Source organism: Anabas testudineus, chromosome 16 (assembly GCF_900324465.2).
Source record: "Anabas testudineus chromosome 16, fAnaTes1.2, whole genome shotgun sequence".
Classification (NCBI taxonomy): Eukaryota; Metazoa; Chordata; class Actinopteri; order Anabantiformes; family Anabantidae; genus Anabas; species Anabas testudineus.
Genome location: NC_046625.1, coordinates 23580942 through 23607322, shown reverse-complemented (window position 1 = coordinate 23607322; position 26381 = coordinate 23580942). Strand labels below are relative to the sequence as shown.

Below are 26381 nucleotides of genomic sequence, written 5' to 3'. Positions count from 1 at the left end.
GTTGGCCGTGTTAACAGTGTCTCTTCGGGAATGGCACTATCTCAGTCTATCACATCAGATCCGCCTGAAACCTCGACAATGTGCTCAGCAGGGTGACTGACCGGGTGAATCTATGGTCACTTCAACTTTGGTTCATGTCTAGTTCACTTTTAAATACCTGCAAAACTGACATTCCCGTCAGCTTCAGCTGTGCTAGTGGGTAAATGAAATGAGACATATTGCCACCATATTAATATGGAATTATGAACTTGAAATTGAAGTTTACAAACTGACACTATTTACACACACAGCAGGCACAGCAACATTTGCATTTATTCAGATTGGTGTTTACGTCCACCTGATTAAGATACAGTCAGCCATGTGGGTCAGAGACTGGAGGCAGTAATGCAGGTCGCTGAAGGTGGTGAAAAGCAGTCGGTGATTAACATGCTACGCGACACCGAGGAGGGTTGCTCTGTAAGACTGGCATAGCCTCACCACTCAAGTAACCCAGAAGCTTCCAGAACATATGCGCCTCAGTTTTTTTTGAGAGTTGATCTCTCTATGGAAACAGTGGTTGGACGCAGGCTTTGAGCTGTAAGAGCCTGACAAGAGTACGAATGTACAGAAGGTGCACATTCCCCACAAGATGGCTGTGTTTGCAGCATATAAAAACTGAATCAGATAGGTGTTGCAGGTCAAGGCACCAAGGGTGATACAAGGATGCATGGCTTCCAACGTCAAGTCATATTTGTTGGAAGTAAGCTGATATTATTACCAGCTGTTACTAGTTATAATGCTCGTGTCATGTTGCATGCTAAGATAAGAAAGCCCAATAAAATAATTGTGATTGTATATGGAAGCAAGGAAAGGCCAGAACCCTAACACTATCTAACACTTAATGACTTTAAATAAATAAATAAAATGTTTTATTTTGAAGGTCATCTATGCAAATTTGTGTGGTTTGAATTCCCAGAGGGCTAAGTCTTGTTAAGTCTAGTCACAGGTCCAGATCATTTAGAACATTTTCAAGTAGCAATCCATCTTGAATCAGACTTAGTTTTAGATGAACCTACTGAACTGAGTAAGTGCAGACAGTTGTGAAAGTAAACTAATGAACTGTTATAAGGTATTTTAATACAAAACACTGAGTATTTGATTTATGGCCTTTCATTGCTTCTATACATGCAGCTTTAATAGTGTGAGACAGTCAGCATCAGTTTGTCTATAATCATTTAAAGCAGCAGGTTATTATTGGTGTACACAGTAAGTGGTGTACACAGTAAGTGTACTTACAGTAAGTGTACTTACTGTGTACACATCTCCATCCTGGATTCATGATAACACTTTACAATTGCCACAATCCCAAAGCACAGTACTGAAGGAGCTCAGTGGAAGAAGAACAGAACGTACAGAACGTACAGAACAAGACAATGACTTGTATGGAAAGTCGATATTTGCTACAGTATATGATGTCATCATCCAGCATTCCTCTGTTGCTCTCTGGCTGTTACCAATTTAATCCCATTAATCCCATGTGTATAAAAACCCCGTTACAGTACATCTCATTTGCAGATCAGCATAATACATCTGGTACACAGTGCTGCTTCTCAAACAGTCATCTGTTCTTCAGCTCCTGAAATAATAAAACACTGTTTGATGCTGTGAACATGTTACAGATAGATAGCACACGTGCATAAAGATCGGCCACACTAACTCCCTATATATATATATGCATCAACTGGCCACTTCATCGGGCACACCTGTACAGTCAAAACAATGAGAAAGGTGATGTATCATAAAGACCACGGGGGGTCCTACTGGAGTGTATTATATGACATGGGTCTGACGTTATGGCTACCCAGAGCAGAGCTGCTGCTTTGGATTGTTTCAAACTGTACAGGCGGACCTGAAAAGCTGGCCAGTGCATGTGTGTCAGCTCCGAAGTGTAAACAGCAGTGTGATGGATGTTTAGGATGTGTAAAGCAGCACGTGGAGGTCCGTCAGTATTTGTAGGCCCTCCTCTCCTCCTCACTGGACGTTCTTACTGAACTCCGAGGCTTCAAGCATTTTCTGAAACATAGACGACAAACAGCAGCACAACAGACATTAATTTAACTAGAGAAGAAGAAATGTACAGCTGGTGTATATATATGAAACCCACTAGGTGATCAGCTCTACTGAGAGGACTGTTAAACTTCATTACAGTTGGAGTTAAAATTTTGCATTGACCATCTTATGTATCATTAAAGGGAGACTTTACATATTTTTAACTTTCTTTCGCTTTTCCTGTATTAAAATATCTAATATAATAATATCAGATGCTGTGTCAGCTGGAAGCAGAGAGAACAACCATTTGAATACATCATTGATGGTGCTAACCAGCACTAGTCAAGGTCTCAAATACTCACTGCCCTGATAAACCGGCTGCACAGGACCACACAGTATGTCCAATGCCAGTATTTGGAAAATCCCCATCTCTACTCAGGAGCCAGGATTTCAACTTTCAGCACAGTTATTTAATCTCTGATGATATGTAATCATTTTATTATTTAGAATAACTAGAGCTCTTTATCATAACCAAACAATAAAGTTCTCCTTTAATCGATGATGTGAGGACGAGAACGATGCAGCAATGGTTGTGATGATCACTTCAAGGGCAGCAGATATTGTCACCATCTATGCTGGCCAGAGATAGACTATAAGCAAAAACCTGATCCTGGTACACAGAGCCGATATATTCAGAGGGTTCCAGACACTAGACATGTCTGCTGGGATCTGTCCACAAGTGGGACATGAGTGGAATCAGCAGGTCTATGTGCAAAGGTAAAGATAAACAGTACATGTCCTGTAAAGGCATTTCTGTTCAGTTGGCCTTCATGTTCTTGAGTTGTAATATATAGACAATGAATTAACAGGACGTCTACAGATGAGTTAGAATAGAACTTTTCTTGACATATATATTTATATATAATATATAATATATATATATATGACATAATAGTTTCCCCAGCCCCTCGCCCTAACCTGCCTAACCCATAAACACAGAGATTAAAATGAATTTAATTCTCTAATGCTAAATGAAATGCACATAAAGATGTATACATATGCTTATACACAATGTTTGACTCTCAGAGTGCTAATTGAATTCTCTGAGGTGTGGAGGCTGATCACTGTGATCACTGTATTATACTCTATTACACACACTACAAGCAAACAAAGTGATTTTCTCTGTCAGGCCTGTGTGTGTGTGTGTGTGTTTAATTTTGTTTTCTATTTATCTGATTATTAATTAATGGACTAATTACGTCAACTTTACATCTGTCTTCACTAATACTGCACCAGTGCTACTTTTAACAGCCCAATAAAAGTGACTTCACTCACTTTTCAGTCTACATAATTACACACAGTCCCACTCTTTGCTTTTTTAATAGGTTTTATCCATTTATGCCTCGGTTTGTAGAACTCTTAAGGAATCTGGTGCCAAAGCTGCATCAGGTTTTCTGTGAAGTTTAGGTCATGAGAAAGAAGCAAGTCAAGTGTTCCGTTGGATCCAAATAAAGCTGACCTCTGATGGTCAAATCATTACCTTCAGATCAGCATTTCACAATCCAAAGACACCTGTCTGAGGATGTCCTTCAGCTTTCACAGCATCTGACCAGACCCATCACTATCATAGAGAGGCTGTAGAGGTGCCTGGGACTACTGAAATCAGTTGCAGCATCGCTCCATCAGTCCTGCTATGTTTATAATGAATGTCTTTACTGGCTGTTGAAATGTTGAGGTGCTGCCACATCATATGTTGGTTTATGGGATGACATCAAATGGAAAGTTCTCAAAGCTCTGGAGTTTCTTTCTATCTAATGAAGTCAGGGTGGAGGTATGACGGGATCTTATGTTGAGCCTGCTCTGTAAAACCTGATCTGCTCACATGGCATTGCAGAGGAAGGTGACTTGTATATGAACAGTCAAGAAACTGATCTGATCAAGTTTCTCCTGTGGGACTGTGTTCCACTCAACACTGTTCCTTGTATATACTCAACTGTCTGTGTGTACATGTTTAAAGACTGCATTATTAATATGTTAATATATATTATTTTCAACAATGCCTCCAATGAAAAGACAAAATAACTCCAAATTACATCTCTGTCTCCCTTTACGTACTATGTATGCAGTTACTGCCTTTATCAACCTGTCCAGTGTTTTGTCTGTTGCTTCTTGTTGCTTTTCTTTTTTCAGTCCTCTTTCTACTCACTTCAACCGGTCTAGGCAGATGCCCACCCGCCTGGTTTCTCTGGAGGTTTCTTTTGCCATAAGGAGTTTATTTATCTCTTTATTGTCACCTACTGCTGCTCAGGGAGAATTGTTGGGTTTTCTGTAAGTAATTCTTTGAGGTCTTAAACCTTTACAATTGAATTGAAATGTTTTGCCAGTTCTGTCACATGACATTTGGATATAGTGGCAGACTAAACTCTGGTTCAGTTGCTCACTGAAGTGGATTCAAGACTGGAAGAGAAAATGATAAATGAGACAACATCCCTTAAAGTTCAAGCTAGCATCGTTTCATGGAGACGTCAATACATCTTGAGTGGCTCATTAAAACTATACAGCTTCACTTCAGACTTTGATTAAGATGTAGAGCCTAAAACCAAACTACATTTGACACTGATAGAAATGAAGGCTCTGTGAGCAGTTTCACTACTTCTAGTCTGATGATGTTTTAAATCTCTTACAGACAGTATGCACTTATGTAAAATATACAATGGCATGTGCGCACTAACACTTCTAAATTAGTATGAACAGAACAACAGGAAACAAAAGGTGGAACAGAAACATGACATTTTAACATTATGAGCTCTGTCTAATCCTGAGTAAGTCCCACAGCAAAGTGTTGAAGTTAATGAAGGTATTACATAATTGCTCTAAATAACAAATATACTACTTTCTCACATTGCTTATCATGGTTAAGCCTAAAAACCTCATGCAATCATCACTGAACTTTCAAACAGCAGTCTGTTGAATCACAAATTCACAACATGTCCTGTTAGAACATTAGATCATGAGTGTAAATTACTCAACAAGTGATACTGCCCCACTTTGAAACCAGACTGATTCAAACTTACACACAGAGCTACTCACCCTCCGAGGAGCTGCCTCTGCAGAGCCAAGACACCACAAAGCAACACCGGTCAAACCATAACTAGCATGTAAAATCTACCAATATCTGGCAAATAGTAAAAACTTTATTTCACTTTCATTATATGCAAGTTGGTTCCATCCTTCAAAAACATGCATCCTACAAGCTGAATGACCTTCAGTGAGTTAGGTGTCAGACAACTCATTATGTAAGGCAGCAGTGAAATGACAGCAAGTCCGACAGAAACAACATGAGAGAAACGTTGAAAAGAAGCACTCAGGGCTGTCAACCAACATCAAACAAATGGCTGCGGTGCCAAGCAAGCTAATGCTTTACTGTGGAGCCATATCTATACTATTAACACAGAGCGTGCAGTTTGTCTTTGGCAGAGTGGTCTAGGACAGGCATTAAGAGCCTGTAAAACTAAATGGGAAGCTATGGACCACATGTTTTAGTGGACATATGCATGAGAACGCTTTCATTTGGGGAGGTAGGTAGTTTAGCTGGAGATTTATTACAGGCCACAAAAAAACTGAATGTGTGTGTCTCTCCTAATGTATGTCACCATCACACAGTGAATATGCATATGATGATAACATGTCAAATCTAACTACAGTGTGAGGTCTTAGGCGGAGATGTACTCTGAGGATAATATTTTTCACCAAACCCCTCTGCATTTCCAGCTGATTTAACTGCTTGATTAAGAGAGGGTGTGGGTTAAGTTGATGCATGCCTTACATTCCTGTGAGTATAGTTATTAGGTAGCATTTAAGCTGCAGGAAAAATGGCTACAAAAAGAGACCATTGGACACATTTCTTTAAGAAAGATGTGACACTATAGAAGCCAAAATGTTAAGAAGTCATCATCATAAAATCTATTTGTCAGTGAGTTTATGCAGGGTTGAAAAACACTGAATGGGCACTTGTTAATGAGGAAAAAGAGAATAATTATGTTAATGCTATTTTGATTTTTGATTTGTTCAAATGTTTTTTTCATCTGTTTGCCTGATAATCATGCACAGTATCTTTTTAACACTAAACATACAAAATGCTCCTGTGTAATAATAATAATAATAATGCACATACAGTCTAATCTTTACAGAATGTATGTAATGAATTACAATCTGACTATGTAAGTCACACTAGGCGACCTTTGATAATATGCTTACTAGTAAATTTGTTAATTTTAAAACAACACAGACACATGTTCTTTTTAAATAACTTTTGAACACAGACATGCTACAGACAGACACACTGTTTAAAGACTTTGAACTTAAGAAAATGAAGAAAACTCAAAGCAACAATGACTCTTTGGGTTAAAATATGTAATACAGAGCACACTAACCTAATCAAAATAGTATGTCTGTTAAGTGGAGCATCTTCTAAAGACAAGTGAACTAGATGCACTTTCCCAGGCCCAGTATGTTACTTTCATGTAATATCATTGCATTTGATTTACAGACACTTAATGTTTTTGTTTGTTTTGAAAATTACAGTTTCTCAAATGTAATTTCTGTAATGTAAGTGTGACAGGCACTTAAAGCAACAATAGCTTTCTTTTCCTTACAGGACTAACATATGAACATGTAAAGAATATGTAAATCAAAGTCAAAGGCCAGCTAATGCTTTTCAGTACTGTTTTACCTTTTTCTTCAGGGCCTCCAGTGATTCAAACTCCAGGCGAGCCAGTTTGATCTGGATGTGTTTTGGAACATCTGGGATGACGAAGGTCAGGATGAACTTAAAGGCCAGCAGTACATGCTGAAATCAAAGAATGACAGTTACATGACAGGGATTCAAATACTTTAGAGTCTTTTGTTCTTAAGTGGCATGCTTTGGTTAGGTTAGGTTATGGGATGTTGGTTTCATGAGAGATGGCAGGATAGGAGGAGACAGGAGGACTTAGTGGAATGTCAGGATGAGACAGACAGCCTTTGCACAAATGTCCTTGAAGCTGAATGACGACAAGAAACACAGCATTTTAGCCACAGCCGGGGCTGGCTTTGTGCTATAACACAGTGCCGTGAATGAAGCATAAGGTTAAAATCATTTGTAATGTTCAACAGGCATTCAGTGTAGCCTGATAGCCTGTTTATGCCCAGGAGATGCTCTTACTCGAAACTACAACCATCTTCACTTTGTTTGTTTGAGATGCTTTTTTCTTCCGTCTGGTCTTTAACAAGTACTTTTAAAGGAACTTTTTACCATACTGTCCCAGACTTCGACAGCTGTTGATTGAAATTGTTTTGTGTCTTACACTTTGCACCCAATATCTATTTGCACATATTTATTCACAGATAAAACAAAAACAAAATAACTCCCAAAATGTCAGAGCCCTAGTTATCAGAGACAGCTGACCTTCACACCACTACCGCATATCGCCAAGGTACTCTAAGCATGTTTCCATAAAGGTGACACTTACTCACATGTATGCTGAGGATGCACAACTTCCAAGTGGCTACTATAAACATACTGTATGTGCCAGTCCATTTAAAGAACTGCCAACTGCCAACACCTCCTTTGATTCAGCAACTCTTTTGCTCATCACTGTAATGGGCTCATGCTACAGTACTGTGCTACAGTGCATGCTGTAGATACTACAGGTCATACTGTAGAGCAAATAGTATCAAAGTGAGAGAAGACTGCTCCACAGAAATGGGTTTTACTTGGTAATCAGGTAATTTGGGCAAGATGCACGAACATGTTTCTACTGGTGATATGCCAAATATAAATTGTTGTGACCAAAGCCAACCGTTTAGTGATCTTTCACATGAATTCTTCTTGTGTACAGCAAATGTGGTGCCTCAATGTGTTTGCAACTGCAAAACGAATTGAATCCTGGTATGAATCTTTGTTCTCTGCTATTGTGGCTTATGCTGAAGCTTTTTTAGGTACATTTTTGGCTTAAGGAAGCACAGACTAAGATGTTTTCCCATTGCAGACAGCACAGCAGCTCCACTAATTCCTGCAGAATGAGCTAAGAAATCCCTGATCTTAGTGACTTGTCATATTGATTGAATGTGAACAATAAACACTCCAGCTCTTAGTTTATTGCTAATGCAATTCAAGGCTAATTTATATTTGTGAGTATTTAGCAGCATAAGGACAAAGGTCCCCTATTATGCAAAATCAATTTTTGGGGTATTTCCATACGTTTACATGACTCTATGGTGCATGTAGACACACACCGAGTATGTTAAAAGTGCACATTCTCCTTTTTCCACTATTTGCTGTTTAAGTCCAATCCTCTCCCAGAACGGTCCGTTCAGAATCCTTCACCTTTATGACTTCAAGAAGAATTCACGTTACACAGGCTCGGTCCACTCATTGCCCGACACAAACCCTGCCCAAAATTGGATTTCCGCCATTGCGCTCACTCCCTGTGATAGCTTTAACATGGCAGGGGGGACCTGTGGTTTACCTTTATTGTAAATGGACTGGTGCTAGAAAAACTGCTGAAGGTTTTGTATGTCTGTGGATACCACTTGACCTCTGACTGCTTTAAGAATGAAGGTTTGCATCACAGCTAAGGTTTAAGAACAGATCAATTCTGACAGTGATCCACTCGCTGCTCCTCCAACAGTAAATACATTTTTCATATATTGTAATAACTGTAGTGAATAACAGATAATAACATAACAGATGCTGAGTCCTGAGTCCAGGGTTTAAATTGATGTGAAAGTGAGCCCCTCATACTAAATATTATCTTAGCAATTTTGGCAATGAGAATGTACATCTTAAAATCAGTTGGTATCCTAGCTCGAAGAATATAATCTTGAGACATGACTGGAGGTCTTTAAGAGCAAGCAGCTACAAGACTGACACAAATTATGAGCGCCACAGTGCCACGCTATATCCACTGCTCAGCATTCAGTGCTTAATGCTGTTACCATGGCACCCGTTCACTGGAAAAATTAGCATTTCCAACAATGCCACTGATGAGGAACTCCTAATTCTGTTATTTCATGTGTGCAGTGACATGAACAGAATACAGTTTATCATTTTAATTCACAAGTTAAGCTGTGAAATTAGGGTCAGGTTTAGGGTAACATGGTACTATTGTCTTCACTTTTAAACTTAAAAGCGACTTATTACATGTAGTTCAGACCTAATATTTGAATACTTAATAACCACTTGATAATTTGTCAGGTTTTGTCACTGAGTAGCACCTTACATATTGCACACTATGGTCTGACCCACTATACGTTTAAACCACAGCTAAGCACAGCTTTATTCTCAGCACCAGATTATGATTATAAAAACAATGAGCACCCTTATCTCAGGTAACCAAAGAAATGCTATTCAGTAACATGTCATTCACATGAAAGTGCACGATTTCTCAACAAACTAATACATGTATAGTGGGGAAATCTAGGTAAGGCTATTACATTAACTTCTGCTCATTAAAAGCACGAACCTACACAAACAGTAAAATGCAAGATTATTGTGGTATGTTAGTCTCAGTGTTTCCTGTGATTAGCACTACATTTATTCAAGCTTAGGTAATATGTATAGTAAGTATTGTTTCTGCTGTTCGTATCATTATGTGCACCAAAGTGTAAAGGCTGCTCTATAAGATCACTTCCAAATAGTTTGATGTCCCCATAACTACAGTTACAAATCTTAATAAGAAGTGTGTGGGACTGCAGCTAACCCTCCTGGAAATGGCTGTAAGAGGAAAGTTGACCCTAGATTGAACAAAAGTCCAGTGTGAATGGTAGACAAAGAGCCAAGGACACCTCCAAAGAGATACAAGCCTCAAGTTCAAGTACAAGTCCGTGTCTCATCAATCAGCGAGTTGTTTTTTGAGTGACAGTTGGATCTATGAACTCTCTTACTTTAATAAAATAAAACAAAACCAGAAATACAACTCACATTTTGCTCCATGTCTCCTTACAGTACAAAAAGGTAGCTGTTTGGTTAAATTGTCATCTATGTGTCAGCTGTTGGACGTCTTTACATACAGGTCTATATATACTCTGCCTGTGGTACACTTCTACTTTAATCCTGCTCTAATCATGGGTTATGTGTGCAGATACAGTTCAGGGTCCTGTTCTGTTGTCTCGGCTACACTGAAATGAGTAGATTATAGCAGACAGACTGGTGAATCTGAAAGAAAGTCTGTGTCTGATTCTGTAGCAGGTTGCCCAGTTGCCTGGTTACTGCTCAGTGATGTGTGTAAGCCCTATATAGGAATTACACAGGTAATTACTGTATACCCCCCCCCCCCCTCCAAAAATCATAACCAAGATAAGAAGGGTTGAGAGATTGGGTTTTAACCCTTCGTTAAATTCAAAGAATCTTCTTTCTGTCTTTGAAGTATGAACATTAAACAAGAGAGATAATGACTGACCTAACAAGAGAGATTTGATACCATCTGAAGCACGGCACTGCTGGGGTCAAGATCAGCAGTTCTGTTCCCACTGGAAGTAGGCGCACTTAAAAATCCATGCACTCACAGGCCTGTTAACATTAAAGTTCTTTTGCAATGACAATATATGGAATGCTATGTCAACAAGCACTGTCAGTGGGTATTTGTGAGCAGCTCCCCTTTGTATCCTTGACATTATTCAAACTGGATCTCGTTATTCTTGTTGTCCCATCTATTTAATAGGCTGCTTGCTCTGTTCTAGGAAATGTGCTGGTTGGTAACAGGAACGTGCTTAGACATACAATCAGCTAGTGACTCAGGTTTCTCATACACACACACACGTTCTGCTTTTCTCTCCCTCTCTTGGTCTTCTTCTCTATCTCTAGCTCCTTAGACCTATCAGTTTCCCCTCAACACTTTCCTCCCTGATTGTCTCTCCACCTCCTCTCTTCCTGTCTGTTTCCACCTTCATATTATTTGCAGACTTGTTTTCACTCTATCTCCAGTTGCAGGTAAGCTTTCTATTTAAAGCTTTCATCAGTGAAGCTCTAACTGATCAAGGGAGTCATCACATGGAGGACGCCATGGCAAAATGGATAGCCGACACACCACCATATGGTAGAGTATAAATGCCTAACACACACTGTGTGTATTGTCTGTGTTCACTAGAGCAGCACCTCGCCTCCTCTCCTTATACAGGTGAGGCCACACAGTACAAGTCAAACAGAGAATGCCACCCTGGGTGAGCATGACTATAAAAAGTCATGCTCACTTGTGTTCAACCCAGTAGACAGTTTGCAGGTGGCGGGGATAAATGAGATGTGGCATGCTCCCTTTTTGCACTAGAGTGTGTAAGTTTCCTACCATATCCATGGCTGAATTTTTAATCAACAGAATTAAAACCCGCACTAGTAGCTCCTTCTGTAATGTTGGTCTGCACACTAAACCCAAACAAAGACAATGTAAAAGTGACAGACAGTAAAATCAATGTATATAATAATAATAATAATAATAATAATAATAATAATAATATTGGACAGCTGTGTGGAGGTGATAATGGAGCCATGCATTGTACACCACCTTCTAGCTCTGACATTTTTAATGTAAACAGCTAAGTAAAAATTTGCATTTCCATTTAGAAAAACTATACACACATTTGACTTCTGAAGTGATGCAACAGCACATCTTGAGATACAGTATATTTCTGAGAGCCCATAAACTAGCCCTAAATCTGATATCAACAGGCCTGTTATTAACTTCCTCTTCCTGTGCAGTTATATGATAATTGATTTTGAAGTTTTGAGGAACTGAAAGTAATATGGAAGTTAAAGCAATAACACTAATGGTGATTTGAAGTGGCATATGTAGGGTAAGGTGTTACAGTTTTGGTGAGCAACTGCCTGGCTCCAAAAAGGGCCATTGCCTCGATCCTGCGAGTTTACTATTGCCTAGTTGGGACCAAGTTGCATGGAAAACTGGCATGCATGGTGCTGTAATTGATTCTGCACATGCCTGGCTCATTTCAAAAGACCAAAATATATATACGTGTAATTATGTAATGTATTGTTCAGATAAGAATAAGAGTGCATTTATTTTTTTCTAATACTTGGAACAGATGCATCTCCCATCTCCCATAATGTCATGAGGGTTACATCTGTGGTTTGAACTAAAATGTCTCAAAAACTGCTGGATGGATTATCTTGAAATTTTGCTAGCCTGCTAGCATTAGCATTTAGTTTAATACATCAGAATGCACAATGAGTCCAGCCTGGCATTATATATCCATAAACCACTAGAATAAACTTAAAACAAAAAACAGTCCCCATGGGTCTTTGGGTCTTTGGGTCAGTGCAGTCAACAGAGCTGTTGACTGCACTGACTGTCTGTCATCATAACTGTGGTTCTAACAGTGGAGCCTGGTGACGTTCCTTTATAAGATCACTACAGAATATGTAGCAAAATGATGGAGGGGTCTGTTCACCAGTGGTGGTGTGCTTTACACCACTGCATCCATCGCTTTGCATTGCACCTGGTGATGTATGGCTTGGATGCAGCTGCTCGGTCATGGAAACCCATTCTATGATGGTCTCTGCGCGCTGTTCTTGAGCCAATCTTCAGGCCACATGAAGTCTGGAGGTGTGTAGTGATTGACTCTGCAGAAAGTTGGCGACCTCTTCGCACTATGTGCCTCAGCACATAGTCTGAGTTGCTGTCGTTCCCAAATGCTTCCATGTTCTTATAATACAGCTGACAGTTGACTGTGGAATATTTAGGAGCGAGGATATTTCACGATTGGATTAGTTGCACAGGTGGCATCTAATTATAGTTCCACGCTGGAATTCACTAAACTCCTGAGAGCGACCCATTCTTTCACAAATGCTTGTAAAAAACGTCTGCATGCCTAGGTGCTTCATTTAATAAATCTGTGGCCATGAAAGTGATTGGAACACCTGATTACGATTATTTGGATGGGTGAGCGAATACTTTTGGCAATATAAAATCAAATAAAATACAAACAAAATAAATTCAATTAGTCAAACTTCAAGCATGCTTTAAAGACATAAAGGTCTGGATGTCCTATTTTTTACTCCTCAATTCAGACAAGACAGAGGTTATTTTGTTTGTCCTCAGAGACATGATGACTAATTATTTGGTTACCCTAGATGACATAGCATTGGCCTCTAGTACGTAATACTGTAGGGAATCTTAGAGTTATCTTTTACCAGGATATCTCTCTGAAATCTCTAGAACTGCCTTTTTCCACCTGAGGAATATTGGTAAAATTAGGAGCATCCTGTCCCAAAGCAATGCTGAAAAACTAGTCCATGTATTAGTTACTTCCAGACTGGACTATTGTAATTCATTAATAGGATGTCACAATGACTCCTTAAAAAGCCTCCAGTTAATCCAAATTGCTGCAGCCAGAGTTCTGATTGGAATTAGCAAGAGAGATCCTATTTCTCCTACGTTTAGTTAGTTTCTCACCATTGGCTCCATATAAAATCCAGAATGAAATTTAAAATGCTTCATCTCACATATAAAGCACTTAATAATCAAGCTCCATCATAGTTTAAAGACCTCATAGTTCCCCAGCAGAAAACTTCGCTCTCAATGTGCAGGTCTACTTGTTGGTATTTAGAGTTTCCAAATGTAGAATGGGAGGCAGAGCCTTAAGCTATCAATTCAATTCAATTCAATTCAATTCAATTCAATTCAATTCAATTCAATTCAATTCAATTTGTATAGCGCCAAAACATCAGAAGTTATCTCAAGGCACTTTACAGTGTAAGGTTTAGGACCTTACAGAGTATAATTGTATTAAAAAAATTATATAGAAAACCCAACAATCCCATTTGAGCAAGCATTAGGCACAGCGTAGAGGAAAAACTCCCTTTAGAGGAAGAAAACCTCCAGCAGAACCAGGCTCATAGTGGGCGGCCATCTGCCTCGACCCGTTGGGGTACAGTAAGTGGAAAGAGGAGAGAGAAAACAACAGCAGGCAACAAAAACAACAACAAGCAGCAGGAACATTGGGCAGGTCAACTGGATTCTGGAGATATAAAGCTCCAGGCCGAGGATACCTGCAGAAAAGTACAGAGAAAGCTTCTCTCCTGTGAAGCTCCCAGTTTAGGTTTGGGAGGCATACACCCTCTTTACATTTAAGACTAGGCTTAAAACCAGGAGCTTAGTGATGGCTCAAGTGACTCTGGAACAGATAGTTATGCTGCTATAGCTTAGTCTGCTGGGGGAGCTCTCTTAATATGCCCTTTCTTTGTCCTGCATGACATGCAAATGCCACCATTCAAGGTCTTACACTGTAAAGTGCCTTGAGATGATTTCTGTAGTGTAGTAGATTTGGCGCTATATAATTAAAATTGAATTGAATTTTACCTGCAATTTATTGACAAAATCAGGAGCATCCTGTCTCAAAGTGAAGCTGAAAACTAATCCATGTCTTTGCTGCTTCTAGACTGCACAACTGTAACTCCCTAGTAATAACTCTTTCCATATCTCCTTCATTAGTTTCTCTACAACAGCGCAACATAAAATCTGGAATTTTTAAAATCCTTTTCTTTACATACAGAGCATTTAATGATCAAGCACCATCATACCATAAATAACTCAAAGCACCACATTATCCAAGTGGAACACTTTGTGCGGGTCTACTTGTGGTTCCTAGAGTTTTCAAATTTAGAATGAGAGGCAAATACAGAAGCGATCAATATGACCCAGTTTCTTCCTCAGGATCAGCATAGACCCACTGTACTGTAAGGTACAGAATACTTTATAGTGTTTACAGTCTGACACAATAACATGTCTCCAGAAAGCCCTCCACCCTATTTTCATCAGCCTTGTTTTCGTATGTCTCTGTGCTGTTATTTGTGCTTATTCTCTGAAGGCATAAGGTGTATGTGAGTATCTGACTTCTCCTGTTTTAGAGAAAAGGGGTTCATACAAACATCAATACAGTAAAATCTAGGCTGGGAATTACTGGATTTACAAACACACACAAAAGCCTCAAACCATAATAAGTTGGCAGAAATACAGACTGTGCCAAAAGCATCAATGCAAATACAGAATGTCACAAAATCTTGATCTCTTTCTCCATTTACTCTGTTCCTCTCTATTACTCACTGATTTATGTGGCTCTAAGTTGGACTCTGGCTCCATCTAGTGAGCAAAGCTCTTCAACAGTCCCTCAATCGCGTGCTTAAAGATGTACAAAGATACAGAGCATGCTGTATTTTCCATGTTTCCAAAAAAGATCCTTCATATTTATACTACCAGTGAAAAGTTTGGAAACACACAGAATGACAATATACTTCCAGCAGATTTTATAATGTAATATGTATCAGAAATACAGTCTTGATATAGTTAATACTTTAAATGACTATTGTAGCTGCGGTAGCTGTTTTCTAAGGGAATATTTACATGAACATACAGAGGCCCATCATCAGCAAACTTCCAATAGCACAGTGTGTTAGTTTTATTGATTTAAAAGGAGAACTGATCATTAGAGAACCCTTTTGCAGTGATGGTAACATAGCTGAAGACATACAAAATATAGTAATTGCTATGTGTGTCCAAAACTTTGACTGATGTAGTGTATAACTATGAAGTTTAGCCAAATCATAGGTAGTGGGAGAAGTGTTGATGCAGAGCAGTTGTGTGAAGAATATCCTGGCAGGAACTGGACACGCTGCCTTTGACTGAGGCCAATCTTTTTGTGCACTGGGCTGTTATGCTATCATCCTATTGTAGGTTCTAACTAAAAAGAACCTAAAATTAAATATTTGATGTATTGTAGTTGATTAGTCAGTCAGATCAAACAAGCTCCTGTAACAATCCTTTAGACTGGGTCTGTACATTTTGGTGTACATTTTGGTGGACTTTGGTGCTTTTGCTCTGCTGAGAGACTGAACAAGGCTTGTTTTGTAATAAGTCCCACAAAATAAATAGGAGAACTCCAAGTCACTGGAAAATAGAGCACAGATGTGCGACCACAGCGACTTACTGGTCGATCTAGACGAAATACTGTATGCATTCATGTGCAAGAGCCTTTGGTTTTGCATGTGTAAATAAATTACCTCTACAGCCACTGTCCACAGTATGAGCTGTGTCTCAGAGTCGAGGAAATAAGTCTTGACTTGTGGAGACATGCCAATCAGTGCACAGTTGGTCACAACAGCTATCACGCTCATGGTCTCAAAGGCAAGCTGGACACAGGAAAAGAGAGACAGCAACAGTTGATGATCTGTTTCCCAAAATGGAATATATTTTTGCTGGCTGGGCACAGTGTAGAGTTAGTGATACCTTGTTCTTAATCAACAGCATGGGTCAGATTAGACATGTTAAAAATAGGACTAACTGTTAAAAATATTTTCTCCCTGGAAAGGTCTAATATTCTCATGAATGATGTGCTTGGAAAACATTTCAGGCGGAAGTGAGCAGTGATGACTAAAGAGGGTACTGGTCATTAATATTCTATGCTTTGATCTGAGATAAAATTATTTTTAAAAATGAAGAATTTGAGTTTAAGGTTTTCTGTTAACTTAAAAATAACAGGAACTGTCTACTTTGTGTGACAAAGATGTTCACACACAGGGTGGCCGCCTTTGTACAACTCACCTGCCAGACTCCGATGTCTGCTGCTGGGTCAGAGAAGGGCCGTTTGAACACGTGGCACATTTTGAAGGCATCAGAGTACACCTCAGTAATGTTATTCAACACCACCAGGACAGCGGCCAGAGGGTAGACGCATGAGAACAGACTGACGTAACCAAAAAGCAGAAAGAGCTCCAGGTAGTCATCAAAGGTACCCTGAAAGATGGAGAGAAGACCAGACAGACATATAGATCCACACACATAAATGAGAGCCCTGGTACTATTTATTCATTAATTAATACAATTAAAATGAGTGAAAAGATCTCCCGCACTTACCAAATATGTGCTCATATGAGCTTCGAGGCGAACCTGCTCGGTCAAAGGTAGCTCCTTGCCTTCCAGAGTTCTTATCTTCCGGACCTTGTGAATCATCTTCTTGTTGCGTCTCCTCTGTAGCCAGTACGGTAGGAAGGCTTCCATGAACTGATTCAAGATCTGACTGGTGATCAAGAGTGTGGCCAGACTCTGAACAGACAGGAACAACAAGAGACAGAAGATAAGAGAAACCAGGTGGATAGAAGGGACACCAGGGTGGAATAGATTGTAAGAGGCTGTGGGAAAAGTGGATGAAGGAAGAAGCAAAGAATACAGTAGTAAAGGAAAATGAAAACAAAAGAGAAGAGATATGTAAGAATAAGGCAGGATAGAGGATGGCTAGGCTTACCTGTCTGAGCAGCACCATGTCCTGCATGACAAAGGCAATGTAGAACAGCGAGGCAAAACAGTTGAAGAAGTTGAACTAAAAAGATAAGAGTTATTAATTATTTAATTGGGGTTTTGGCAGAGGCAGTGGCTCTCTGATCACTGGAACATCAAACTTGAAATATTGTGGACACTAACAAGTCATTTATACTCACTACTAATACTTTGAGGACGAGGTGATTCTGATATGAAGACTCAAGCCTGTGATTTTCTAAACACACAAAGGGGAAATGGGTGAAGCATGTGAATAATACAAGTGAACTGGAGAGATCTGCAGTCAGAATGCAGCGTACACAATAGTTGATGTCTTATTGAGTTATTTTATAAGAACTGACAAAACACCAGAAGCCTTACAGTCTACAGCCCCTCTGTCGAGTAAATCAATATGTAAAAATAGTTGGAGTGCTAAATCAGTACTGTATCAAACGGGGCCAAACTGCAACTGTACATCTTATTCTGCACTGATTTTAGTGTGATTTTGTGTGATTTGTGAATGGTTAATTGAGATGGACCTTTTAAAACACATTCAAGTAGGAAAGTGCAATATAATTTAATACCATTTAAGGTTAACTGTTTAGTCTATTAAATATCAGAAAATAGTAAAACCTACAGGATAATGAGTCGCAACATCAGGAGGTGCAAATATATAACAGTTAAAGGCTGTGATCTAGTTAAATAAATATGTACACGTATTCTGTGTGCAGTTTAGCATTATCTACACCTCTAATAAAAAGTTGTCCAGTCAGTGTCTGTTTAGGCAGTGGAACATGTAAATGTGCACATGACGTGTGTAGGGTTATCAATATAATTAACATTTTTCTTTCTTCAAAAAAAGTGACAATGTTGAGGTGAGTCGCTAACATTGGTCCATCAATCCGGAAGTCGAGCAATGACTACTGGACTTATCTCGGGTTAGGTCGAAATGTTATTTATCCAAGTAGGATAGAAGAAGCTACTTGGGTGAGTAGCATCTAGAAGCTGGTTGGGTATGGCTAACTACAGAGACAGATATTTTTGTTTGATGAATGACTTCATTGATTAAGTTGTGTTGTGTGTTGTGCACAGTTTTTCCAAACAAAGAACAGACTTTAGAACTCACCCCACTCTGTAAGGAACTCAGCAGCATATCTGTAGATGAGGTTCATAATCTCTATGACCACAGCATAGATAATACTGGGGATGAACAACAGTATTCCAGTCCAGAATGTGGGCTCTTCATCATGGACTGACAGTGCCCATCCCTCCATCAGAAAGTAGATCATCATGACACAGAAGGACAGGTAGAGGCAGAGCAGGACGAAGGGCAGGGATACAAGGTAGACACGCAGCTGCCTCTTAGTGTTGGGGTAGAGAGGCTCCTCCCGGCCCGTCACAGGGTTGAACCCGAGGACACCATGGAAACCAGGCCGAGGTTCTTCAAAAGCCTTTTTCCTACTCAGTGTGCCCCAGCGGTAGGCTAGTGAGGCACTGAAGCGCTTCCATAACTAGTGGAGGAAAGGTTCAGCCAATCAGTTAGCTTTCATTAGATACTGATACTGGCTTCATCATTACTTTAGTGGCTTCTTAGAAATTGTTTAAAAGTTTAATTTATTATTCGTGTAAATAAAGTTCATAAATAAGCAAAAACTACTCTCCGCACCTCCAATATAACAGTACACCAGACCAAGTTAAACACAGCATAGATCACATATCTGTCATAGTCGTCCAAGTCAAACAGATAGTAAGGCACACCAATGAGGGCCAAAGGCACGAGGGCAAAGGTAAAGTACTCCAGGAAGCCAAAGTAGAGGGCCTGGCCCTCCCCATAGTAATGTTTGATGTCATCTGTGAACAGAGAATGAAGAAGAAATTTGTGTGTAGGAGCTCAAATATGGAGAGCATCTCACTCAAAACATGACAAAGAGAAAAATGACTTAAAACTGAAGAGAAATAAAAATAGTAACCATGACAGTTGTGATAGAAATCTTTGCTACATTCCCTTTGTTCAAATAAAAGAACTTCACAGTGAGAGATAATTGGTACTTCTTCAACTCACCAAGAGGCTGAAGGGATAGCTTCACCTTTTTGTACCAGGAAAATGACAGTCTCTTTAGTGCCTCTTTTTCATGGAGAGGAAACATTTGAATCAGGATGCCTTTGGACTGCAGCCTGCGAACTGTAACGTAAAGAAAACAACATTTCAGCAATTTAACTTTTTATCTAATGACTTCAAGTGCATCCTTGACAGTTATATGCGAAGGTTTGAGCATCATTTGCCAAATAACATATTGGTGATTCTTTTTAAGTTGAATTAAAAAGTATTTCATAATATAAGATGGCTTCTAGAGCAAGATAAAGATCCTATCTATACCTTGAAATTTTAGGACGGTATTATTTGCTCACAGTTGTACCTATTTAGAAAATGTTTCAGTGAGCAACATGAAGCCAGCCACGCTGTAATAATATGTACCTCACTTTTGTTTGTCTAAACTCACTTTCCCAACTAAATAAACATGCAGCTTAATTTTCTAAAATCAAGGTCAGGCAAACAAAAGCCGGCCCATTGTACACAATCTACTGTCTATAGCAATAACTCCAATTGTTGAATACAGAGTGACTAAACACAAGCACATGAAAGCTCTATCATTTCATCTGCCATTTCTTGAGTGCATCAATTGTCAAAAATGATTACATTCTGCATTAACACAATTTGTCAAACACAGCTGCTGAATAGCGTCACCCTATCTCCCCTGCAAGTTCATTGCTTCCTTATCTCGTTTTGGAAATATTTCACAGCATTTGCATATTTATTGTTTCTATACTGCAGCCGCAGATAGGAGAGAGAGGGATGTACAGAGGTAGAGGTGGAGGAGATTCTACTATTATGCTGGGAGAAATATGTTAATATGTTAAATTCCATATTACCCCTGTAATGTATGGGAAAAGAAACTTATATATGTTAGATATATGTTAAATATGTTAGAGAAATAGGCAAAAACCATGATAATGATGATTTTACTTCACCTAAGCATAATTCTGAACAATAATGTGTAGTACCCTCAATAATGCTCAGTCATGTATCACACCCCTCTTCCTTATAATCAAAACAGCACCTGGTTACAGTGCACATTTTCAGGGTATTTTTATACATGTTGGTTTAACCTTGTAGAAATGACACCAGTGTTTACACTGATGGGACATGGCGCACTCACTTTTAGTACATTGTTGCATATCCTTTGCAATACAGGCTTGATAGGCTTCATCAGAGAAGATACCCAGCAACTGGAGATGAACTGGTCTATAAATCACACATTAAGTGGAAATTCATGAAAATGATATGGAACAGCATCCCAAACATATAGCGGCTGTAAAAACAATTAACCCCTGCAGTATATGCCATATTCCTTCCATTTTGTAATTATGGATATATCTGTACTCTATGGGATATTCAGTGTCTTGTGAGTTTTCTTGTATCCACCCCCTGACTTGTTCCTTTCAATAAGCTTTTCAGAACCTTTCGCAGCTCGTGTATTTTGTCGTCATGGTGGAGTTTTTCTCAAGGATTCTGATTCACCAGTGTCTGTGTCTTCAGATACTGGTGTTTTTTTTACTATATTATTATATTTATAATATAACTGTCATCTCCAATTAACTAATTGTGTGACTTCTTGTGAACATTTACATTAGCAAGAAAATAGGTTTTCTGATCCTCACCAAACTTTCTTTTCATTAAAAATGTTAAATTGTGTAATACTGAGATAAATAACAGCTTATAGAGCAAATTAAGCAACTGATCACAGTTAGGCCTAGCTGAATTTCAAACTGGCAGTGTGAGAGGTGGGAAGATACTCACCGATGGATTTCCCAGGATAGAGCTTTGTCTGGGTATATCCTGGTACATGAGTTTCATCTTTGGCTCTTAATGTATCCAACTCATGTTTAATGATGTACTGACACTCAGCCATGCTGAGGAAACTGTCTCCATCTCCTGTACACACAAAGCACATCAGAGACACAGCACACTCAGTCAGTGTAAGGGTGAAACAGGTTAAACAGCAATACAGTGGCAGCACAGAGGTCAGTAACAAGACTGTGTTAAACTGTGACCAGTAGTTCAGTCAACAACAGTTTGCTCAGAACCACACATCATTTTCATCCACCTCTTTTGGTTTTGGAGCTCTGTGTGATTATTAGAAATCAGCTACACATGATAGTGGATACAACGTGGTAATGATCTGAATAAGCACTATCAAACAGTAGTGACTGTTACCTTTACAATCATTAATGAGTAATATGCCAGTTCTTTTTTTAATTACAAAACAGCCTTCATGCAGGCTCCTTCCTAGACTCTTACAGGTGAGTCAAAAACATTCCAGTTTCCCCCTTAAACAAATATAATTTTAGCCCATTTCTCTCAATTGCTTCTCCACAAATACAAAATAAACAAAACTAGAATTACCACATTGAAGTTCTATGCCTCCACTAACCAGTGGTGCTGTGGTTTTCACGTGTCTGTCCAGGCTCATATAAAATTAATAATTGATACATTATTAATCCACCATGGTGAAAACTACCAAAATATCATTAATTCACCACAAAGTCCAAGAGAACAGTTGTGGCAAGTTTAAAGAAATTTCCTCAGCACATTACATATGTTGAGGTTACAGTTTGCAAGGACTGGATAAAGGCGATGTCACTACAACCTTAACCTTTACCTTTGGCTACCAAAAACTAATAACTTCATCACTGGTTCCAATTGGCAAGTTGCACCAAATTTGAAGAAATTCCTTTAAAGCTTTCTTGACATTCAGTAGTGTGTCCCCAATAATGGGCCGCAAGACCTGGTTGAAGTCTGGTGAAGTCAGTGTGTGCTTGACCTTGACCAAAATCTTGACAGTTGTGCCAAATTTGAAGGAATTTACTCCAACCATTCCCTAGACATTGCATTCATCAGAATTGAGGGCTGTAAGGGTGGATGGACAGACAATTAAAAAACAAACTGCCTTTAGCTCTGCTAATCGCCGGTGTGGAGGAATAATAACTATCAACAAATGTTGATATAAAAATCGTTTTATCATCTTTTCATTATTTGTAGCATATCAGGACATTGTTTTTGACTCTGTCAACCAGTTGAGTCCGTGAAGTTTGGAGAAATACCTGCAAGGTTTGGGTGAGTGTTGTTAGAGCAACTCAGTCAATAATGGTCAACATGTACTGCTTTACAGGGTATCTAGAGACTTAGCACTGTGGCCCACAGTGCTGGGACACGTTTTCTCTTTGGTTTTACCTTTGAATTCTTTGAAGTTGAGTTTATTGGCACAGGTGAAGGCCCTCATGGATCCGTCACTGAACTCCTTGAAGAGGCCCAAATCCTCAGCACCAGAGAGCAGCCTCTGCCAGGAGGCCCCCACCAGGAAGATGTTGGGGTTATATTTTTCTTGGGTACTGACTCCAGGGCCCAGCTGTTCCACAAGCAGTTCAGCACCTGAGAAATGGAGAAATGATTGAATGTAATGGCAAACAGCACTAGTACATTTTAGCACAGAAAGGGTGAAGCACCATACCTCCATTCTGTTGTTGGTCTTTTATCCTGCCCATTAGCCATGCAATTGTTTCCTCCTTAGCGTCTGAGGCCAGCTCCAACACCACCAAAGGAGTGAAACTGGGCCCACTGTTATCTACTGATGACCCCTGCAGCATCTTCCTCTATCTCCGGGCACCTGCACCATAAATGGAAGAAATGACCACCAGACTCCTCAGAGAGAAAGGGACGAGAAGAAAAAATGGAAATGGAAATGGAAATGAGAAGAAAACAAACCAAATCTAATCAAATCTTTTTTTTTTTTTAAATGTGCTCAGTGAATTTGAGGACAGCAACATGTTTCAAAAAGTTGAGCCAGAGGCAACTAAAGACTGTAAAAGTTACATAATGCTAAAATATCAGGTGGTTTAACATCTCTCGACAAGGTGGTTCATTGGCAACAGGTCAGTATTATGATTGGATGTAAAAACAGTATCCCAGAGAGGGATAAGTGTTTCAGGAGGTTCACCACTCTGTGAAAGATAGACTAGGCAAATAGTTATAGATAGATAGAGAGGCTAATCACAGTTTATTGATGTTTAAGTGATTAGCAGATTTTACGTTAATAAGTAAAATAAGTAGTATTGGGAAGATATATCTACAGTGTGTACATGTTGACATAATTACAGTATTTCAATAAACTAATTGATTTCTTTCTTCTCATTCATACAGAATAATGTCTGTGTGTTGGAACAACATATACTGCCTTCAGGACATCTTTCTCAGGGAATACAAAACCAAAACTAAACCACTCCAACTGCATGTAGTAACATGAGTCTGGGTATTAAAATGATCCATCTGCAGTCCAGACCAGTCACCCACTGAGTAAACCTGAAGGAGATCCTGAAATTAAGCAAGAACAGAAAAAAATGTCTCCTCAGTTTCTAAACTCTTACACAGTGTTGTTAAAAGAAGAGGTGATGCAACACCGTGGTAAACATGACCCATGAAATGTGTTGCTGACATCAAATTCAAAATGAGCAAATATTTGTCAAAAAGCAGTCAAATCTCTCCGTTTCAACATTTGCTATGTATTTGTACTGTTTACAGTACAATACAGATAGTAGCTTGAAATGATCTGTAAATAATTACATTCTGTTCTTGTTTACAATTGAGCCACAGGAGGTAGATGAAATCATTGATATGATGATATGTGTGTTTAATCACTGTACAATGATTATCTAATAATTTAGTACTACTATGATATGAATAATGAATGATTAGTGATAAAATGATAAGGTCCTGAAACTGTGTGTCAGGACCTGGCAAAGCTATTGTTTCAAACTATGCCAACAGTGTAAACTTTAAGGGAATGTCACTGACAGAGAAGGTGTGTCACAAAGTGCTCCACCCAAGTTTATTCAGTGAACTCCCAGGAACAAAGCGATCTTAACCATGCTGAAGTGACTTCTTGCAGAACCAGCAACTGTAAACCGGGTGATTTGGAGAGCAGATGGCAGATGAGTGGACTGACACAGACAGCTGACACACACAGTAAACACACAGAGAGGGAGGGTCGTCGCCATTAGTAGGGAGCGAGTCCCGAGAGGCGCAGAGCAAATCCAACAAACCCTGAGCTGACCGTGGACACTCGCATGTACTACTCACCCGGATTTGTGCCTGTGTAGGAAAATGGCTGTGTTCCAGCCTCGGGGCGGGATTGGACCACGCTGATCTGTCAACAATCACAGTGGAGCATAAACCACGTGTGTGTATCACTGCTGCACTCGTGGACTCCAGTAATGTTCTACGTCACGGAGCAGCACAGAAAGCTTCATTCGTCATAGGCATAAAAGGCGTGAAACGAAATGGCGAAAAAAATACTGTTTCTTTGGACAAGAAACATTTCTTGCTGAACAAGTGTTGTGTCCTCAGCGAATTCCATTTCAAACCGCCCAGTAGATTTTCATATTATTTGTGTACAGGTTTAAAACGGAGGTGAGGTGAACAAAAAGAAGCCGCTAAATAAACATCCAAATATCAATAAGGTCAGTTATGAAAATCAGATCATGAGGAGTTGGTGCCAGACATTCAATGACAGTGAAATATCATCTGCAGAATAACAGTATGGTTACTGGCATCTTCTAAGACCCGTTATCCAGCTGTGGCCACCTGAATCACTCCTGGTAGATCCTGCTATAAATCAAATGCAACACTAACATGAACTGCATCCCATGACCAACTGAATTATTAATATTAGTTTACGGTGCAGTACACCTACGTTCTCTCCAACCATGCTCCACTCACACGTATTTATTTTGCCTCTTACTTAGGACTGTCTAGTTTTGTCCAGACTGCTTGACGCATTGCCCACTCTCATGTTAGTTTTATCCGTTTGACCTTTGTCCCGATCTTCTCTCTGCACACATTCTGACTTGTTGAGAAAGTCACAGGTATAACTCATAAGCTTAATAAGAGCTGTACTGATTCACAAACTGAATAGTTTACATTATTCTTCACCATCATTTGTTCTACCTCTGATTATTCTGCCTGCTGGATTACTGTCATTACTGGAACACATACTGGGAAAAGAGACATTTTTGACTATATCACTTTTTATTCTTACGTGCTTTTCCTGTTATGATAAGTCCAAATGTGTGGCAAAAAAAACCTATTCACCTGCAAACTGTGACCTACCTGTGTCTTTATGTTTTAATATTGTGAAACCCACCTTTCCACTGCTTTAAACAAAAAGACATTAACCAGTTTCAGTGGTGAAGAAGGAAAGTCAAAATCAAGCCTGATATAGATTACAAAACCAATCAATGTAAGGAGGTTTAGGGAGCTTTCTGGTCAAAAACTTCAAATTTGCTCCACTGTTATGAGCTATTAACTTTACTGTGACAGACACATCAATACATCAATAATTACAATTCATTAATATGCATGGATGTAAAATGAACTACTCTGCAAAGAGTACCTTTACATTTGGACTTGAAGTATAGTTTGAGCCACTATCTTTGTAATTTGAATAATTTTGAATGCAGTACCTCAACAGATGATTTCTATTTAAATGCACTGAGTTCGTCTTCCACTGATGACGTTGATAGACACACAAGCTACAATAAAGGGAACCAAACACTTAAGGAGTGTTGCTACCATTTTTTGATTCGTAGCATGACTCAATGCAAAACTACGGTTTTATACAAAGGCATTGTGTTTTTTAAGGTGAGTTAAAAGCTTTCAGCGCCAACAACATAACACTGTGTGTGTTTAGTAAACTACTTGATGACATTAAGTTACTTACCTCGCTGTCTCCTCTGCTGACCACCAATGTTTAGATATTTGACAGAAAAGCTACTTCCGGAGTGCCTCACTCTCTCTGACGTTCGGTGCGCTTGCTTTGCATTGCTTCGAGACCGGAGGCGAGCGGTGACATAAGCTTCCTGGAGGAAGGTGCCCGGGCGGTGCAGCAGTTAACGGCGCCGTTCCGTGACAGCAAATCAAACGTCTTCCTTGATATTTAC

The 26381-nt window shown here is 39.3% G+C and overlaps 1 protein-coding gene across 7 annotated transcripts; it reads right to left on the bottom strand.

Annotated features, from left to right (window-relative positions):
* Window positions 1-292: 292 nt before the first annotated feature.
* Window positions 293-26247, bottom strand: ano10a (anoctamin 10a). Of its 7 annotated transcripts, none has more exons than XM_026371807.1 (16): window positions 26162-26222; window positions 24523-24589; window positions 22898-23053; window positions 22621-22818; window positions 21187-21321; window positions 19390-19509; window positions 18994-19178; window positions 18454-18838; window positions 17510-17565; window positions 17317-17391; window positions 16929-17117; window positions 16617-16808; window positions 16076-16204; window positions 6761-6877; window positions 5119-5135; window positions 293-2052 (listed from the first exon to the last, which is right to left on the bottom strand). In XM_026371807.1, exons 3-16 carry the CDS (start codon window positions 23031-23033, stop codon window positions 1983-1985), a joined length of 2004 nt encoding a protein of 667 aa, XP_026227592.1. In that variant the 5' UTR covers window positions 23034-23053; window positions 24523-24589; window positions 26162-26222; the 3' UTR covers window positions 293-1982. The 7 variants fall into 7 exon arrangements, with proteins under 7 accessions (XP_026227592.1, XP_026227588.1, XP_026227589.1 ...); XM_026371803.1 differs by having other exon boundaries at window positions 22898-24396; window positions 26162-26180; XM_026371804.1 differs by lacking the exon at window positions 24523-24589 and having other exon boundaries at window positions 22898-23088; window positions 26162-26247.
* Window positions 26248-26381: the final 134 nt, after the last annotated feature.

What these genes read in the sequence shown, in the direction of transcription:
- ano10a (XM_026371804.1), bottom strand. Translation starts at nt 23,033, where the DNA reads ATGCTGCAGGGGTCATCAGTAGATAACAGTGGGCCCAGTTTCACTCCT. An exon ending in CTATCCTGGGAAATCCATCG is followed by an intron (nt 19,510 to 21,186) that starts GTGAGTATCTTC and finishes TTTACGTTACAG; the next exon opens with TTCGCAGGCTGCAGTCCAAA. An exon ending in TGAGTTCCTTACAGAGTGGG is followed by an intron (nt 17,566 to 18,453) that starts GTGAGTTCTAAA and finishes TTGTGTGTTTAG; the next exon opens with AAAATCACAGGCTTGAGTCT.